Here is a 19,523-nt window from a genome sequence, read left to right on the forward strand (position 1 = left end):
AGTTTCAAGTATGTTGGGGAAACGTTTGTCACTGAGCCAAACCCCTTCCCACCCCAGGAAAAGAAACTAAGATAGGGACATGGTCAGTGGGAATGTTAGCTATCCTCTCTCCTTAGAGGGAAGTTTGACTGTTATGCAAATTCAAAATGTGCAGGTCCTGAGCCAGTGAGATGGATCAGCGAGTGAAAGCACCTGGTATCAAGTGTGGGGGGACCTGCATTCAACCATGTAGTGGGACCCAGAGAGTGAATGGAAAAACCAGCTCTCACGAAACGTGTTCTCTGATCTCCATATGTGCATTCATGCATCCACTCCCGCATGCACACACAACTAAATGAGATGTAATAAAATGTGCATTACCTTATCTCAACTGTTGTGCAATCACCAGCACCACATAAATAAAAAAAATACAATTTAAAAATAAGAAAATAATCCCTGTAATTATAATAACTGCAATTTTAAAAAGAGAATAAACAGAGGCTAGCTAGGGCTGTTAGCGGAGTGCTTGGCTAGCGTGCATGAATAGCTTCAAACCAAAGCACCAGGAAAAGAAACTACGACAGATACATGGTCAGTGGGCGTGTTGGCTGGTCCTCTCTCCTTAGAGGGAAGTTTGACAGCCTTTGTCTCAAAGTCTCATGTTAATATCATATGGTAAGATCTTGTCGAACTCCAAAAAGTCCCCTAAAGTCTTCCAACATTTCAATACTTTAAAAATCCAAACTCTCTTTAAAAGTCCGAAGTCTTTCTAACTGTAGGTTCTTATAAAATAAAGAAAACAAGTTACATAATCATTGTTATTCCAAAAGGGAAGTGCTAGGGCATAAAAATAATCAGACCAAAGCAAAAGCAGAATCTAGCAGTATAAAACTAAATTCTATAGTTCAAGGTCTAACATCTAGGTTCAAAAATCCTTGAGTAATAGCATTCTCCAGCTCTGAAATCCTTGAGTAATAGCATTTTCCAGCTCTGCCAAGCCCAAGAACATACGGATACTTTCTTTGGCTGTCTCCATTCCACACCGGGAGCTCTCCTTAACAGATAGCCTATAGTTCTGGCATCTTCCCTATCTTGGAGTCTCGAACTGAGGCTTCACCTCACCAATGGTCTCCCAGGGCCTCTCTGCAGGACCTCTGACCCTGCCAAAGGGTCTCAAACCTCAGCTGTTTTCCATGAACCCTTTCAATTTTGCATGTTTTGTGGCTTTAAGCAGTACCATATGAATCATGTTTACATTGACGAGTTCAGCATGAGATGTAGCCTGGTCCCCTTGGGCCACAGCTGTGTTGGTTTCTGTCTTCTGACTTTGAGGAAACACTTTCCTTTGGTCCCAGGACACACAGGAACTTCCACCTCAAGGTGCTGCTTTTAACAATCACAGCTGCTGCTTCAGCCACCAGTGTGATCAGCAAATGTGCAATTTTGGGGGTAGGGTGGGGTTGATTTTTCAAGACAGGGTTTCCCTGTGTAGCCCTGGCTGTCCTGGAACTCACTCTGTAGACCAGGCTGGACTCGAACTCACAGAGATCTGCCTGCCTCTGTTTCCTAAATCTCACACAAATAGCCAGCGGTCTGATCCCTGATGAAAATCCTTGCTCTCTTTTGAAACATTTGGTCCTTCATTAACTGTTTACTCTCAGTCTTCCAAGTCCCTGCAAAGATGGCCCATTAAGTTCTGCCTCCAGCATACAACAGATTTTCCAGCCCATAATCCCAAACGTTTCCGTGTTCCTTTCTTAAGAAGCAGTCTCAGACAATAAAAACTGACATGGTCAGGTCCATCACAGCAACAGCTCAATTCCTCTGTACCAATTTCTGTCCCACTTTTATTTCTGCTGCTCTGATAAAATACCCTGACAGAAAGCAGCCTAGGGGAGGAAAGGCTTTATTTGCCTTACAACTCCAGGTTGCAGTCCATTATTTCGGGGAGTCAAGTCAGGACCATAAAGCCTCATGTCCACAATCAAGAACAGAGAGAAAATAAACACATGGGGCCTTGTGTGCTTGCTGCTTATGCTCAGCTGACTTTCTTCACTGTTACACAGTTCAGAATCCAGCCTGTGAAATGGTCTACAATGGACCAAATCTTGAACTGCAAAAGAGATAGACAGATGGGCATAGGTAGGTAGGTAGGTAGGTAGGTAGGTAGAGAGAGAGAGAGAGAGAGAGAGAGAGAGAGAGAGAGAGAGAGATGGGTGGGTAGATAGATGCATGAACAGATGAATGGATAAACAGATAGAGAAATGCAGGACTAGCAAGATAGCTCAGCAGGTAAAGCTCCTTGCAAGGAGCTGGAGAGATGGCTTAGTGGTGAAGAGCACTGACTGATTGTTCTTCCAGAGGTCCTGAGTTCAAAGCACATGGTGGCTCACAATTATCTGTAATACAGTTCCAGGGCATTTGCCCCCCCCCCACGCAAACATACATTAGGCAAGACACACAAAATAATAAAATAATCTTTAAAATTAAAACATGGATAAAGAAAGCTGGGCATGGTGTTACGTACATGCCTGTAACCTCAGCACTCGGAAGGTGGGGCAAAAGGATCAGTAGTTCAAGGACAGTGCAGGATGCACAACACTTTGAGACCCATGGAAATGAGCAAAGAACACAAAAAGACACTGAAGTTGTCTACAGATGGCAAACACATGAAAATCCATTCAACCTCACTAGTCTTACTGCATATGCAAAGAAAGATGCACAGAAGTTAAATGTAAAATGAAGACAGGGAACGGGGAGCTGGAAGGATGGTTCAGTAGTCTGTAACCTCTGCTCCTGGGAATTTGATGTCTTCTAATTTGTATGGGCAGCAGCAGTAAGTGTATTCTGTAACACAGAGACAAGCACAAAAATAAAAGAAAATTTTAAAATCTTTTTAAAGTAAAAAGGGATGCATGCATTTTTATCCCAGCACTCAGGAGGCAGAGACAGGGTGATCTCTGTGAGTTCAAGGCCAGTCTGGCCTACATAGAGCAGTCCCAAGCCAGTCAGGGATACATAGTAAGACCCTGCCTCAAAGAAGAAAAAAGTAAAAAAGATGGGAAAGTACAATGGCTAATTTTGGTTGCCACATTGACTGGATCTAGAATCAACTAAGAGAGAAGCCACACGTGTGAGAGATTTTCTTGATCAAGTTGTTTATTTTGATTTTGATGTTATGCATGTGGGTGTTTTGCCTGCATGTATATCTGTGCACCACGTGCAGGTCTGGTGCCTGCAGAGGCCAGCAGAAGGTGTGAGATCCCCTGGAACTGGAGGCACAAGACAGTTATGAGCCATAACATCCAGTTCAGTGTTGGGAACTGAACTAGGGTCCTCTGCGTGAACAGCCAGTGCTCTTGACCACTGAGTCATCTCTCTAGCCTGTAATCAAGTGTGTTTTGTCAGCAGCCAAATAAATAGAAGTTTGAGGAATTGACCAATTGTCCTCAGGTTTCAATGATGAGTTTGTATACCCTGTTACTGATGTCACTAAGTGCCATGTTCCTTTGCTGATATCAAAACCCAGTATCTTCAAGCTTCCAACGCAGACAGAAAACAAGTGGCTTTCCATAAATCCTCCAGGCCTTCATTCAGCACCAGGATATGACTGTTGAGTCATCCAGACTATTGATTGGAACAGCTACTAGGTCCTTGACCTTTCCTTATAAAGACAGCCATTGTTGAACTGCCTAGACCACATCAAATAAGCCAATCGAATGACTCTCCTTTTCAGTATTTTATTGGTTCTGTTCTTCTATTGAACCATGACTAATACAAAAAGCCTATAACTTTAACATTAATAAAAGGAAATTTGGAATGGGCTAGGTTAATATCAAAATAAGCTTCTGAGCAAGTATTACCAGGATTGAAGAAAGTCATCTCAAAATGATCAAGTGATCGTTTATCCAAGAGATAAAGCAATCCTCACCATTTATGCACCTAGTAATGGAGTTCTAAATTATATGAAGTAAAAACACACTACAACTGAAAGGAGAAAGGAGAAATCCACAATAACATTAGAGAAATGTAATATTCCTCTTTTAATAATGTGTTACTACATTGATTTAGCGAGGATGTAAAAGAATTAAAAAGCACCGTCAACCAATAGGAAAAACTGTCTTATACAGAAACTCCTCCAGGCCTGAAAAGATATCAAGAACACTTGCTGCACAATCTTGTGGAATAGAGTTCAGATCCCAGCACCATGTAGCAAGGCAGGCATCCTGAGCATGCCTACAGTCCACTGTGAAGGAAGAAAAGGCATGAGTCCCCCCGGAGCTTGCTTCTTTCCAGCCTAGTTGAGAAAACATTTATAAAATAATAAATACTTAAGGTGATGAAAATAAAAAAAATAAATAAGAAAAGAAAAGAAAGAAAACATAAGCCCCAGGTTCAAGAACATATGCTGCCTGGAGAGATGGCTCAGCCGTTGAGAGGATTGCTGCTCTTCCAGAGGTCCTGAGTTCAATTCCCAGCACCCATATGGTGGCTCACAACCACCTATAACTATAGTCCCATGAAATCCAATGCCTTCTTCTGGTGTGCAGATGTATATACAGACAAAACACCTATAAACATAAGGTACATAAATGAACCTTTGCCAGTGGTGACACACCCCTTTAATTCCAGCATTCAAGAGGCAGAGGCAGGTGAATCTCTGAGTTCAAGGTCAGCCTGATCTACAGAGTGAGCTCCAAGACAGCCAGGACTCAAAAAGACCCTGTTTCAAAAGCACAAAACAAACAAAAACAACAACAACAGGGCTGGAGAGATGGCTCAGCGGTTAAGAGCACTGACTGCTCTTCCAGAGGTCCTGAGTTCAATTCCCAGCAACCACATGGTGGCTCACAACCATCTGTAATGGGATCTGATGTCCTCTTCTGGTGTGTCTGAAGACAGCTACAGTGTACTTATATGTAATAAATAAATTAATCTTTAAAAAATTACAACAAAAAAAGCCCTCAATCTTGAAGGGTAAATATTTATCCAGATCAGTCAGCCTTGGCATCACAGGACAGTAATCTAATCATTCAGGAGGCAGAGCAGTAAGATCACACATTTGAGGCCAGTCTGGACTACATTGAAAAATCTTGTCTCAGAAAAATTGAAAACATAAAAAAAAGGAAAGCATCCCAGGCAGGGAGAACAGCAATGGAGACTGTGAAATGGTACCCGGGTGTCTGGAACCCAAGGGGATTAGCAAAACATCAGGCTGCAAGGCATTAGCATAATGACATTGGGGCTGCAGGCTAAAGAGAGGGAAACCATTCTATTAGATGATAGGGGAGCCACTGAAGGCCTCAGTTAGGAGAGGAACGGTGTCAGATCTCTGGATCTGAGAACTCCCTTTAAATGTCACTAGTGGGTAAGAATCAATGCAGACACTGCTCCAAAGTTATATAAAATGGGCAGGAAGCTGGCCCCGGGAAGGAGAAGGAACAGTGGCTAAGACCATCAGTGAGGAAGTTAAAAGTATGACTAATCAACTGTCCAGGAATGGAGTTCACAGAAGTCTGTCATTTTGAAATGCTACAAAAAGGACTAGCAAGATGAATCATCAAGTAAAAGCACTTCCTGTCAAGCCAAATGGCCTGGGTTAAATCCGAGACTCACATGGCAGAAGGGGACAGCAAACTCCTATGGGCTGTTCTCTGACTCCAATACTTACTGTGGTACATGCGTGTATGGGGGGGGGGGGAGGGGAGAGAGAGAGAGAGAGAGAGAGAGAGAGAGAGAGAGAGAGAGAGAGAAAACAAACACATAGATACATGGTTTCATTTGTAGTGTTTGTTCTTTTGAGTGAGGGTTTTCTGTGTCGCCCTGGCTGACCTGGAACACCCTGTGTATAACAAGCTGGCCTCATACTCACGGAAATTCATCTGCCTCTGTCTCCTGAATGCTGAGGTTAAATGTGTACACCACAAGGCCCAGCCATAAACAAGTATTTTTTAAAAAGAAAAAGAAATGCTAGAACAACAACCAAAACAAAGAAAGAAAGATGAATTGATGAGTGGGTATGTGAAAAAAAATAAATCTAACATTGAGAAGGCCCAGTTTGCATGCGAGTACTCCAGAGGTGGGATCATCACTTGAGCCCCAGAATTCAAGGCTAGTGTGGGCAAAATAGCAAGATCCAATCTCAAAAGGGGGATTGGTTTATGAGGATAGCTCAGTTAAGAAAGTGCACACCATACAGGCATGGCGATTGAAATTCAGTCCTCCGCACCTATCTGAAAAATTTGGTGCACTGGCACAAATTTAATCCTAGCTCTGGGGAGGTGGAGACAGAAGGCTGACTCCTTGAGGCTTGCTGGCCAGTCAGTCTCACCTAATCGGTGAGTCTCAGGCTCCCAGAAGAGACCCAGGGAAGTCTCAAAAACCAGGATGGATGACTCCTGAGGAACAACACCTGAGGTTGACATGTGGCCTCCACGTACATCACCACCTACATAGTGAAGAGTTGTACAAGGCAACGGTAGGTACACAAAGCCATCCTCAACATCCCCTCTGCTCAGCTACAGTGTTCCACTCCTGCACTCCTATCTGCACAGGGTTCCCCCTCCTGACCTCCAGGCTTCTGTGGCCTGGGAAGTCCACAACATCAGCTGGGAAGGGTGCATGCTAGGCTCTTCACGACCACAAAAGCCAGAGAATGGCTTCTTGATGACCTGCTTTGGGGCACAGTTTGGCCCTCAGCCCACTGGCAGTGCCCTTCAATGGCCCCTGGGTGGCTGACTTGGGGAACATACATGACAAGAGGAGCTAGGCATCTGTGGGTTTCCTTCAGGAGCGGGAAAGCACCATCTGGGCGACACACATACCTGAGAGCCCAACTGTGCCACAGAACCCCGCTCACAGAAAACTTGGAGCTGATCATTGACTTCTCCAACCTCTTCCTCTAAAGTTCTAGTGTCATTTTACAAACAAATCTGCTGCAGAAACACAAGGAGGTGCAGCTCAATGGTCGAAAGTACGGGTGAGGTCCTGAGTCTAGTTCCCAGCTCTACACAGACAAAACCAAAACAACCAACTAAACAAACAAATAAACCAAACCCAAAGTTATGCAGACGCTGAAGAGAAAGCCTGTGGCTCCTAGAATGACACCATTGATACGGGTGGTTCCCCACTGTCTCAGGGAAAATCCACCCACTTGATACACTGCTTACACAATGCTAACTAAACGTGGATAGAGAGGTCTTCAGAGAGGAAGACCTCTTGAAAAATCAGTTATTCTCCGCCAGGCGGTGGTAACGCATATCTTTCTTTAATCCCAGCACTGGGAAGACAGGTGCATCTTTGTGAGTTTGAGGCCAGCCTGGTCTACAGAGAGAGTTCCAGGACACCAGGGCTACATAAAGAGTCCACGTTTCAAAAACTCAAACCAAACCAATCAAACTAACGGAGTAGAAAAGGGTCACATCTGATGATTGAAATCAGGAAGAAAAACAACCTGATTAAACATGATTAAAGTTATTAAAGTTATGCTCCACCACAGCCGGTTCTTTTCTACTCCTGATTGCAGAGTATGGGGCCCAGAGATCCCTATACACTGTCCACTGGAATGAGATCAACTCGACCTCTGGGTTGTTGCTTCAGAACAAGTATTGTTGGGATCACTGGCAGATGAGAAACCATAGCCTCTTGCTTTTGGTACAGGTGGAGTGGGCGGTGAGCTTGGGCCAAGGTTTGTGAACCTTTTTTTCCCCGGGAAGAGGGCTGCCAGCTTCCCTTCTTGATTTCCCTTGTTCAAATCATGCGTAGATGCCTCTGTCAGAGGAGATAATTACGAGAAAATACAGCTACCAGCCATTACTGGCTGTGAGTCACTCCTGCACTCCAGCCGCTGTTACCATGGTTTCAAGACTGCATCTTCCTCCTCTCTGCTCCCTCTGCCCTCTATTCAGCTAATTTGTCACTCTGCTTCATACTCCTCCACAGTCAGACTCCACAGATTGATGCACACTTAACTCTTTAGAGACGTGGGCTTTTTCGTTGCTTCTTTCTCTAATAACATTACCCCCCCTTTTTTTAAATAGGCTCTCATGTAGCATAGGCTGACCTTGGCTATAGAGCCAAGGCTGGGCTTGAATTTCTTATATTCCTACCTGTATCTCCCAAGTGTCAAGAATCCAGGCATGTGCCACTATATTTGCCTATTGCCTTTTTCTTGAGTTAAAAAAATACATGCCAAGAGATATAACAGCATATGTTAACAGTGAAAATGAAAATTATAAATTCACACTTCAAATACTACAATGTTTACCCTTATTTCACCCAATTTTTTATGATGTCTACTGCCTAGTAGACATCATATAAAATTTTTGTTTGTTTGTTTCTAGTTTTTCAAGGCAAGGTTTCTCTGTGTCACCCTGGCCATTCTGAACTCACTCTGTACATCAGGCTGACCTCCAACTCAGAGATCTGCCTGCCTGTCTCCTGAGTGCTGGGATTAAAGGCATGTGCCACCGCCACCTGGCTATAGTTTTTTTTTTAAAGATAGGATTTCATATAGCCCAGGCTAGCCTCAAGCTCACAATGTAGCTGAGGATGGTCTTGACCTTTTGATTCTCCCACATCCACCTCCCAAATCCAACCATCATAGGTCTATGCCAACCACATGCATGCACAGGCTTGATTATTGTCTTTGTAGCTGTGATCATCTACTGCAACACACAGAAGTTTCACAATGTTCCACACCAGCTGTATCATCCAGTATTTATCCTGCATGTGTGTGGGTACATGCACATGTATATGTACACGAGTGTGTAAGCATATGGAGGCCAGAGGTCAACCTTAAGAGTCATTCCTCAAGAGTTCTCCATCCTTTTGAAATCAAGTCTGTCACTGGGACTCACTGCTCCACATAGACTAGTGATCTTCCTGTGACTGACTCCCTAGTAGTGGGATGATGAGCATATACCACCAGGCCTGGTATTTTACATTGGTGCGAGGGATCAAATTCAGGTCCTTATGCTTGCACGGCAGGCACTTTACTGACTGAGCCCTAGTTCTGTAGCCTGGTTTTGACACCCCTGCCCCATTTAACAGATCCTAGCTGGGTAGTCTAGGCTGACCTCGATCATTTTGCCTCAACCTCCTTAGTGCTAGGGTGGTGTGTACCACCATGGCCAGCTTTCATAATGACTCTTCCCTGGGGCGGGCCTGAACACCAGCTTGTTTCATTCCCACTGTTGTAGCCACTGCTTATAGGAAAGACCAGTCCCAACTAAAATCAAACAAAAAGCAAAGGCAAAGATGTTATCTGGTCCACTTGGGCCTAAGCAAGAGCCAACGCTATTATTGTTAACTACCCCACCCCACCTCTCAACCAGACCTGGGAAGTCAGTAGATGGAGGTTAGGGTTCCATTTCTGATGTGGAGAAGCAAAGAGCCCTTCCATACCAGGAGCATTCTCCACAGCTGATACTATCAATCTGAAACAAGGAGGGACCAGAATGCATCCAGGAGTCACAGCATCATAAAATGAAGGGGCCCATGAGTCACCTCCAAGTCCAGCAGAGACTATTCAAAAGCTAAATTTAGCTTAGTTTGGTGGGACAGACCTATAATCTAGCATTCAGGAGGCAGAGGCAAGAGGACTGAAAATTTAAGGCCAGTTTGGGCTGCAGCCAGACAGCCCAGATGATACAGTGATCTCAGGGAATAGAAGGAAACGTATCATATATAAAAAGTATTGGTGGAGGTGGGAAGGATTGTGGGGAAAGAGAAAAACGTATCCATGTGGCACATGACTATATTCCCACCACTTGGGAAGCAGAAGCAGGAGGACATTGGAAGTTCCAGAACATTCTAGGCTACTAAGACCTCATCTCAAAAAGAGAGATTGAGTGAGAAAGGGAGATCAAGAGCACATATGGATACAAATTCAAAAGCCATTCATCTTAAGTAAAAGCCCCGAGTTAGCTGTCGACTCTGAAATTGATTGTCTGATACTCTATAAGCAGATACTTTACCAACTCCATTTCCCAGAAGATGGAAACTGAGCCCAAGAGCTTCTTCAAGGTCACAGGACTAATAGAACGGGTTTTAAAGCAGGCCATGTGCTTCCAGAATCCAACCTTTAAATTGCATGATATGTGCTGTCATACAAAGTTTGAGGCTGGAGGTGGTAGCACATGTCTTTAGCCCCAGCAGCTGGGAGACAGAGGTAGGCAAATCTCTGCGAGTTCAAGGACAGTCAGGGATACACACAGAGAAACCCTGTATTGAAAGAAAAAAGGAAGGAAAAGAGAGAGGTAAGGAGGGAGGAAGGGAAGAAAAAAAGAAAAGAATTTTGGAAAATAAAGAGACATGAATGACTATATAGATGGACACCAGTGGTCACATGCTATGCTGCTGAACATTATTAATGGCTTATCTTTTAAGTGTATATACTATGTACTACAGGATATATAACTTTAAAAATCACATTCTACACCTTGGTCTATAATCTTCCCTAAGGCTATTTCTGTATACACAGTTTATAATCATTATTTTAAAATTAATTTAGGCTGCTTCCAATGTTTCTCCATGACAGACTTCTGCCACAGGCAATGGGATGATAGGCTTAAAAAAATTCCATCTTTTATACCCCATCAACTACTGCTGTGAAAATATAAATAAATGGCTAAATAAATAAATAAGAAAAGCCACTAGGGAGTGCAGTTCTGTGTCAGTCCGTGAAAGGACAGGAGAAGAAGGCCATTATCTAAGGTCCTTCTGCTATCCCTTTGTCTAGCATCCCCAAGGTATTAGCAAAAACCCACGCCAAGGAACTGCAGTGGCCTGAGGCTAGCACTGCGCATGCACAAAAAGTGGGCGGGGGTGAAAGAGAGCATAGAACGGGTGCATATGAGGGCAAGTGAAAGCCTTGAGGAACAGAACAGAGGCGGGGCTTTTTTGTCTCTGGGCAACCTTTGTTCCCGCCTCTCCTTAGGGCTTCGGCTTCTTATTGGTCAAACATCTTTAGTTCCTATAGGTCAAAGAACCAATGAACTGGGTCTGTCCCAAGTTATGCCTGATTCCGGAACCGCAGCAGAAATAGTTGATTGTGAAGCTGCTTTCAGGCATTGCTTTGGACATATCTATGGGGCCTGAAGGGGCCTTTTTCTAGCACCGGAACAACTGCCGGAGAGTTCAACGGCAAGCTTAAGAGATGCCGCCGAAGGGGAAAAGTGGTTCTGGAAAAGGAGGGAAAGGTAGACCGGCCGAGACAGTCAGAGAGCTTAGGGGTGAATGAGGAGAAGGGCAGGGGTAGGCCGGCAGGGTGAGGAAAAGGGCAGGGGTAGGCCGGCAGCTGTGGGGGGGGGGGGGCCGCGGGGGGGGGTGGTGTTATAAGTTGGCCAACAAGGTAACCAAGAGCACCGTGAGCCGCTACGATTTATGTTCGGGGTTCTTTTAGTAAGTCAGAAAAGTGCTGTGATTCAGGGTACCCATGAGGTTTCAGTGCAGGGACCATCGTGGCGGGATAGAAGCTACTAGGGATGGTTCCTCGCGACCTGGAACTGCTCTTTTAAGGGTTTATTACCACTAAAATTGAATCTGATGAAACGCCAGCATTATTAACAACTAGTATTATGACATACCCCTTTCCCTTAGGAGGGAGTCACTTTTTGAAGACAGGTGTAGGGCACATGGCTGTGTTTTCAGGCTAGAAAAGTAAGACAACTCTTAGTCGTTCCTGGACGAAGTGGGGAAGATAGTACTGTGCTGAATGTAGTTCTAGGAGGTATATTATAGAAGGTGGAAAGAGGGTAAAGAATCAAACTGGAGATACTGCTGAAATAAGCAGCAGCAATAGGATAAAACATACTTGACCCGGAGTGTCCAGCCCCAGAAGCAGTTTGTATAATCTAGCATTACTGAAGTAAAAGTTCAAGACAAATAAGCCAGCAAGAGGAAGGTATTAAAGCAGAAGAAGACTAAATCATAGGGTGTGCTGTACATGATGTTAAGGTCGGTCACAGGCCAGGAGGTACTTTAGAGAGCATTTCAGTAGTTCTGGTAAAAAATAGCCTGAAGAAAGGTCGTGGTTGTAGGAACCCAGAGAAGAGACAAATAAAGGGAGTGTAGTAGAATGATGCCCCAGAGGCCCAAGGAACCAAGATGTTTTAAAGTATAAGAATGGGTGAGACACCACAAAGCCATGCCTCAGCAATGGTAGACTGAGGAGGATGTGAGTTTGAGGTCACCAGGAGTACATTGTCCTTTAGCTGGTCAGCTCCTGTTCATCAATCAAATATTGCCTGTTTAGCTAAAATACGTGTCCCTTCCACAACTTTTCACTTGTTGGATTCTCAGAAAGTGATCTGTCTTCCTCACTGGGATGTGAGCTCTTGGCTGTAGCTATGAATCCTATTCACCTTATACCTGAAGAACTGGAACTTGGGAATTATTGAGGAAACAATTGTTAAGCTAAATACTTAGTCTTAGACACCTTGGCTTCTAGCATTTAATATACTGCCTTTGACACAAAACTTAAGAGTAGTAAGATGTGCTACCAATGCTTGATAACCTGAATGTCACAAACTCTAGGAGGATATCGGTAGCCATTGTGGTAGACTGCAGGGGGAAATTATATATATATATATATATACACATATATGTGTGTGTGTGTGTGTATACACACATATATACATATATACACACATAGACATATACACACATTTATATATATACATATATACATATATACAATTTTAATATAATGATAAATATTTTAATATGATATATATGTATATATATATTCATTAGCAAGCACTCTACCCCTGAGATACAACCAAACCCCTTAAAATTCTTGGAGATTTTGAATGTTAGAGTTTCAAGTGTCACACACAGTCACAGAACATAATAAAAATTATGTGATTTTATATAATGGTAGATTTGGAATGGGGTCTGAAGAATCTGGACCAGGCTTCTGGAGCTCCTTCATCCATGCCCACACTCATTTCTTTATTTTCTGCAAAGTATTTTGTAGGGTACATTTCCTGTTATTAGAGATGAGTCATAGAGTAAGTTAACTTGATTGCATGACTCACCATGTAGCCTTTTGGAACTTGGGACTGTAATGGATGGATTACCTTGTGTTATGAGTTAGACCTATCTATAAATGTCAAAGTACAGTTGAAATGAGTTTGTATCCTCTCTTTTCTAAAGGAGGTGCAGCCTCTGGGAGCGATAGTGCTGACAAGAAGTCTCAGGGTCCTAAAGGTGGTGGCAATGCAGTAAAGGTGAGTTATCTCATGTGTTAACTTTTTTCTATGTAAAGAATTGAGGTGTGTGTATGTGTGTGTGTGCATGTGTGTGTGTGCATGTATGTGTGTATGTGTGTCTGTGTGCATGTGTGTGCGTGCGAGTGGATGCGCGTGCACAGAAAAAGGAAGGATATAAAACTAGAAACCAAAATCCAGTCTTAGCTTTCAAAGGGTAGAATTTTCAAACTTCTAGCACTGTTCTTTTAAATGTGTTAACTTGTGGACTAGGGTTTTAGCTCAGTCAGTAAAGTGCTTGAGAAAGGACCTAAGTCTAATTGGTGAGTTTTAATCCAGTGAAAGACCTTATCTCAAAATAAAAAAAGGGGGATGGCACGTTAGAAGGGAATTATCTCCTGCCCTCCAGATGCACATGTTCACAAATTTGTTACTTTGACCATGGGTGGGAGATAGTCCCCAAATAATTACCTGAAGCACTTAATCACCCTATCCCAGAGCACTGTCGGCAAACAGAACTGTACTAGTATGGCTATGTAACAAGGAGTTTCCATGTTTGGATCAAGATACAGGAGGTAAAAAAATTAGATTTCATTGCCTCTGCCTATAAATTCAACCATACACATGTAACATAAAAGGAAGAGAGAAAGATGGGGATAAAATGTGATCTGGGCTGTTCTACTCAATACACCTATGCCTCAGAGATAGTGGAGATGAAGTGGTTATTATTATAGTCTGGGATGGGAGGCATCTGGCTCTGTTGGGCTTCATGAGAGCTGGCATGTTGGTCTTCATAATGGATGTGTTAGGCTCATTTGGGCTGTGTGTACTCTTCACTGGTGTACTGTCAAACCCCCCAACCTATGAGTCTACTGCAATGCCTGGAGCTTTAAGTAGCCGTCCGGTCCCCTCTCGAAGAACCAAGTCCAGTGTGGCTCTATGGGAGATAAATGGAAAGGAGTGGCGTACCGTTAGGTAAGAGGGTAGATCAGGGTTTTATTAAGCTTTTTGTTTAATACCTGTTTATTTTACCCTGATTCCCTCAGTAGTAACATCTTGTAAAACTAGTTCAATGGTGTGCTCAGAATATTGACACTGATACAGAATATTGAGCTATACCTCAGGCCTTCCACTCTATATAAAGAGCACTCCTATTACCCTTAATAACTAGACACCCCCCCTCCTCCTGCCTCTACTTCTATTCCCCCAACACACATAGTTTTTCTTTTTGAGACAGTCTTTAGTCTAGGGTGGCCTCAAGTTCATTATGTAGCAAAGGTTGGCCTTGGATTTCTGCCCCTCCTGTTTCTACCTCCCAAATGGCTTCTATCCCATCCCCAGTCTTTCTATCCCATTTTTGGTGAGTTTTCTTTGTTGTTATTACTTTTGTGTGTGTTTGTTTTGTTTTGTTTTGTTTTTTGAGACAGTCTCAATGTGTAGCGCTGACTGTCCTGGGATTCACTATATAGACTAGGCTGACTTCAAAGTCACAGAAATGACCTGCTTCTTCCTCCCAAGTGCTGGAATTAAAGGTGTGTGCCACTATGCCCAATCTTTAATAATTTCAAGAATGTCACACTGGATGGAATCATATAGTTTATGACCTTTGGTGAGTGCCATTTTTTTGCACAGTGTAATTTTCTGGTGGTTTTGTTCACATCATTGTGACAGTAGTTTGTTACTGTGTGTTGCTAAGTTCTGTTTCGTGATATAGAAGTACCACATCTGTTTTAGCATTTACCTGCTAAAGGGTATTAGTGTTTCTGTTGTTTTCAAATGTTCTGGTACCACAAGAACCCTAAAACCAACCACACCCCTGTACCCACATACTGTTCCTGTGTCACTAAGAGCTCTGAGTCACACCTGCTGAGGCTCCCTCTTTCTAGTCCCTATCTATTCAGATAGAGTTCAGGTTCTAAAACCGGCCCTGCTCCCCAGCACCTCCTAGGCTTCCATATGTTTTATCCTCTATATCTCTTCACACTAAGAAGCCTTGACTGCTTTTCCTCATACTCATTCACCTGCTAGACCTCAACTTGTGTTCAGTCCAGTAGGCCGATTTCTCTGTACTGAACCCAAACTGCTAGGCCCTGGCAGGGAGATCCAGTCTTGGTGGTGGGAACCCCAAACCTGGTTTGTAACCCTAGCATGGATGGCCCTCAGTGTTGCTCAGCAGTCCGTTCCCATCTCCTTCAAGCCACCCAGCACTGTGCTCCAGTCAGCAGGCAACTTGGGCCAGTGTTTCTTAACCTGGGTGTTGAGAGCTTAGCTTATCACATACCTGCAGAGCTCGACCCTCCAGTGCCTGTGGGCACCTTAGGTCTGCTGCATCAGGATCTCTGGACTTGTTCCTGGACCTGAATATCTTAAGCTCTGGAGGTTTTTCAAATATACTGCCAGAGTTAAGCAAACACCAGTCTAGTCTCAGAGCTTGCTCATGTGAGGATTTAATGGGATCCATTCATGTAAAGCACTTAGCACTTTGATGTTGTCTTTAATTCAGGAGAGAGATAAAATAATAAAGGGCTTGTAGCATAATTGAACTAAGCATCTTTCTTTGAGAAAGTTCAGAACCCTTCAGTGTTTTCAAAAATCTTGAATATAAATGACCTGGATGGACGGCAAAGGAATCAAAAATTCCTTAAGTGAAAGTGTACTGATTTCACAATTTTAAAAAGTTTGTATTTTCATAATATTTATAATGATTAAATTATTTAGTCATTAATTTAATTAGTTTGATAATTTCATTGTTAACTATTAAATTTAATAATGTACCAAGAAATAGAAGGGTTTGGTATTAACTTTTATCAACAACAGTTATTTTCCTTGGTACCCTGGGTTACTTTTCCTCTATCCACTCACTCACTTTCTTGTCTATTAGAGTTCTTAGCCGAGGTTGGTCTTGAACTCATTCCATACCTAGGACTGACCTAGAACTTATAATCGTCCTTCTAAGCCTCTTAGGTGCTGGGTTTATGGGTTTACATCACCATGCTCAGTGAAAGAACCAGTCTAGCAGCTGTAGTTAAATCAAATTGAGATCTGAGCCGTTCTTGTCCCCCAGCATGCTGTCTTTGCTGTGCAGCTTGCATACCTGTCTCCTCTGGATAGGACTGCACACATTCTATACAAGCTGCTTGCCAGCAACTCCTGTAACCTGAATTCAGTCCCCAGGACTCACTCGGTAGACAGGAAAACTGACTCCTGCAACTGTCTTCTGACCTCCTGAGTATTATGGTACGCATGCATCCTTACACAAACATGTGCAGTCAATAAAAGGAATAAGTTTCTTTTAAGTGGTGTTTGTTGGGCTGGAGAGATGGCTCTGCAGTTAAGATGACTCTGCTCTCTTGGAGGACCTGATTTCAATTCCTCGAACCCATGCCTCATAGCCAACTGTAACTCTAGTCAAGGAAATCTAGTATCTCTGGCCTCCATAGGCAGACAGGAAGTCAGAAGACAATTGCAGGAGTCAGTTTTTCCTTCTACTACATCGGTCCTAGGAATTGAACTTGGGCAGCAGTTTGTTGATGCTGACTGCATAGCTCCCTCCACAATCGCATGGGAAGAGTTTTGGAGGCTTAAGAGCATGCCCAAGGTCACACAGGAGAGCTGGGGTTGGACTCCAGGACCCAAACACTCAACCATTACATTTCTTCTTCCAGTTACCATTGAAGTACTTGGGGAAAGGTAGGAGATGCCCACAGATGACTGCCCACTTTCCATCTAAATCAGGGTTCTGAGATACAGTCTGATACAGAAATGGGTCTGTGGCAGTCACTCCCCTGGGCAAACTTGTACTACGTTCAATGACTGTGAGTTAGATGTGTTGTTTTGTAGTTACCGGGGATAATTCAGATATGACTCTGGTACCAAGAAGATTCATTTTCTTCTCCAAGTACTAACAGGGTATGCTTTTCCCTTGTAGGTCAGACACATTCTATGTGAAAAACATGGGAAAATCATGGAAGCTATGGAAAAGTTAAAGTCTGGGATGAGATTCAGTGAAGTGGCCACCCAATACAGTGAGGATAAAGCCAGACAAGGGGTATGTTGCTCCTTATCATTTGAAGGGTCTGTCATGAATTTTAGCAATATCTTTGTTTCAAAAAAAGTAGAAATGTCCAGCTTATGATCGGGACTAAGGATGTAGATATAGTACACAGATCACAAATGCAGAGGATTATGAGCACTCCTGCTCCATCCAGTCTTAGGCTTCTTCTTCCCATCGTCCCTTGTGAGGCAGTGAATAATACAGCCAGAGAGCCATTGTCTTTACATTGGGAAAACTTGGAAGCTATAGTAGAGCTGCTCTCTTTTTTAAGGCCACTTGACATTATATATCTTTTGGATTTTTCAGGGTGACTTGGGTTGGATGACCAGAGGATCCATGGTGGGGCCATTTCAAGAAGCAGCCTTTGCCTTGCCTGTAAGTGGGATGGATAAGCCTGTGTTTACAGACCCACCAGTTAAGACAAAATTTGGATATCATATTATTATGGTTGAAGGGAGAAAATAAAATCACATGAAAGACTGAGTGTTTTCTATTGTGTTTATCTCTTTGGAATGTAGGGAATAATCCTCATGCTTTGTGAAGTCAGTGCGGGTTCGTAGGTAAGATCGGTATATGTAGTACAGTCACTTTCGGTCCTTAGCAATGACTCGTGTGAACTCCTTTCACTTGTGTTCCCATTATATTCCCATTTTCCCAGACTATTACTGACCCTCAGTGTGTCCCATGAATTAACTGAAAACATCTTCAGAGGAGTCAAACCTCAGGCCCTGAAAACCTTGTCTTAATATAGTACATGGTAGGCAAGCAGCCATTTCACGCCAAGTTTCTGCTTTTATTATTAAGGTGTGTGTGTGTGTGTGTGTGTGTGTGTGTGTGTGTGTGTGTGTGTGTGTATACCCACAAAGGACAAAAGTGGGTATCAGAGCCCCTGGAATTACAGATGGTTATAAACCACCTGATATTGCTGCCAGGAACCAAACTGGTCCTCTACAAGAGCGGTAAGCACTCTTTTGAGCCATGCCTCCCCTCTTCAACTTTCTCTTTAAATAAATGTCTGTCAAAGAAGGTACTTGGAGGTCTTCGGGTTTCTCAGCAGGAAAAAGTGCCTACTGGCAAGTCTATTAGCCCCAGTTAGTCCTGAGCCCCACATGGTGGAGAGACCTGGTAACTGTAACTTGTCTTCTGCTTTAGTTAGGGTTTCCATTGCTGCAGTAAAACACCATGACCATAAATAATTTGAGAAGGAAAGGGTTTGTTTTACCAGTTCCACGTCCATCATTGAAGAAAGTCAGGGCAGGCGCCTGGAGGCAGAAAGTGAAGCAGAAGCTGTGGAGGAGTACTAGATACTGCTTGCTCCTCATGGCTTTCTCAGCCTGCTCTTTTGTTTGTTTTTTGTTTGTTTATTTATTTGTTTGTTAGTTTTAGAACCAAGGACCACCAGCACAGGAGTACTCTCACCCACAATGCATCAGGCCATCTCATATTTTTATTATCAGTAAAAAATAAAAATCACTACAGGCTTGCCTACAGACTAATTTGGTGGTATTTTTTTTTTTCAACTGAAGCTCCCTCTTCCCAAATAAAATGGTCTAATTTAAAAATTAGAGAAAAGGCACTTAATTCTCCCATGGGTTTTATCTATACTAAACTAAGCAAGTATTCTCCAATCTCTAGCTAAAGGGACAAAATTTAACATAAAACACCTTTCCTAGCCAGCTGGCAGTGGCACTTAGGAGGCAGAGGCAGGTGGATCTCTCTGAGTTCTGGGACAGCCTAGTCTACAGAGAGTTCCAGGACACCCAGGGCTATACAGAGAAACCCTGCCTAGAGAGTGGGGACAAAATTTAAAAATGTACACTTTCCTTTTATGCTCATTGCATGCTGTCCTGGTTGGGGTTGTTGTTGTTTTTGGTCAGAGTGCCTATAGGCAAATCTATGAGACACTTTCTTGATTAATGCTTGATGTGGGAGGGCCTAGCCCATTGTGAGCTGTGCCACCTCTAGATTGTGTAAGAAAGCAAATTGAGCAAGCCCTGAGGAAGAAGCCAATAAGCAGTGTTTCTCTGTGGCTTCTACCCGTTTGGTCATTCTGGGGTTTTGTGTTGTTTTAAGAATTATTTATTTTATGTATGTGAGTACACTGTAGCTGTCTTCAGACACACCAGAAGAGGGCATCAGATCTCATCACAGATGGTTGTGAGCCACCATGTGGTTGCTGGGAATTGAACTCAGGACCTCTGGAAGAGCAGTCAGTGCTCTTAACTGCTGAGCCACCTCTCCATCCAGGTGTTTTGTCACAGCAATAGAAACCTAAGACT

The 19,523-nt window shown here is 43.2% G+C and overlaps 1 protein-coding gene across 3 annotated transcripts; it reads left to right on the forward strand.

The window, feature by feature from the left end:
• The first annotated feature begins 11,084 nt into the window (after window positions 1–11,084).
• Pin4 (peptidylprolyl cis/trans isomerase, NIMA-interacting 4) lies at window positions 11,085–17,729 on the forward strand. 3 transcript variants are annotated; one of them, NM_001401212.1, is made up of 4 exons: window positions 11,085–11,213; window positions 13,138–13,211; window positions 17,119–17,238; window positions 17,551–17,729. In NM_001401212.1, exons 1-4 carry the CDS (start codon window positions 11,138–11,140, stop codon window positions 17,707–17,709), a joined length of 429 nt encoding a protein of 142 aa, NP_001388141.1. In that variant the 5' UTR covers window positions 11,085–11,137; the 3' UTR covers window positions 17,710–17,729. The 3 variants fall into 3 exon arrangements, with proteins under 3 accessions (NP_001388141.1, NP_001388140.1, XP_087456918.1); NM_001401211.1 differs by having other exon boundaries at window positions 11,085–11,180; XM_087600792.1 differs by lacking the exon at window positions 11,085–11,213 and adding an exon at window positions 11,306–11,382 and having other exon boundaries at window positions 17,551–17,724.
• Window positions 17,730–19,523: the final 1,794 nt, after the last annotated feature.

This window comes from Rattus norvegicus, chromosome X (genome assembly GCF_021556685.1).
Source record: "Rattus norvegicus strain SHRSP/BbbUtx chromosome X, alternate assembly SHRSP_T2T, whole genome shotgun sequence".
NCBI lineage: Eukaryota > Metazoa > Chordata > Mammalia > Rodentia > Muridae > Rattus > Rattus norvegicus.

What these genes read in the sequence shown, in the direction of transcription:
- Pin4 (NM_001401212.1), top strand. Translation starts at nt 11,138, where the DNA reads ATGCCGCCGAAGGGGAAAAGTGGTTCTGGAAAAGGAGGGAAAGGTAGA. An exon ending in GTGGTGGCAATGCAGTAAAG is followed by an intron (nt 13,212 to 17,118) that starts GTGAGTTATCTC and finishes TTTCCCTTGTAG; the next exon opens with GTCAGACACATTCTATGTGA. An exon ending in AGGATAAAGCCAGACAAGGG is followed by an intron (nt 17,239 to 17,550) that starts GTATGTTGCTCC and finishes TGGATTTTTCAG; the next exon opens with GGTGACTTGGGTTGGATGAC.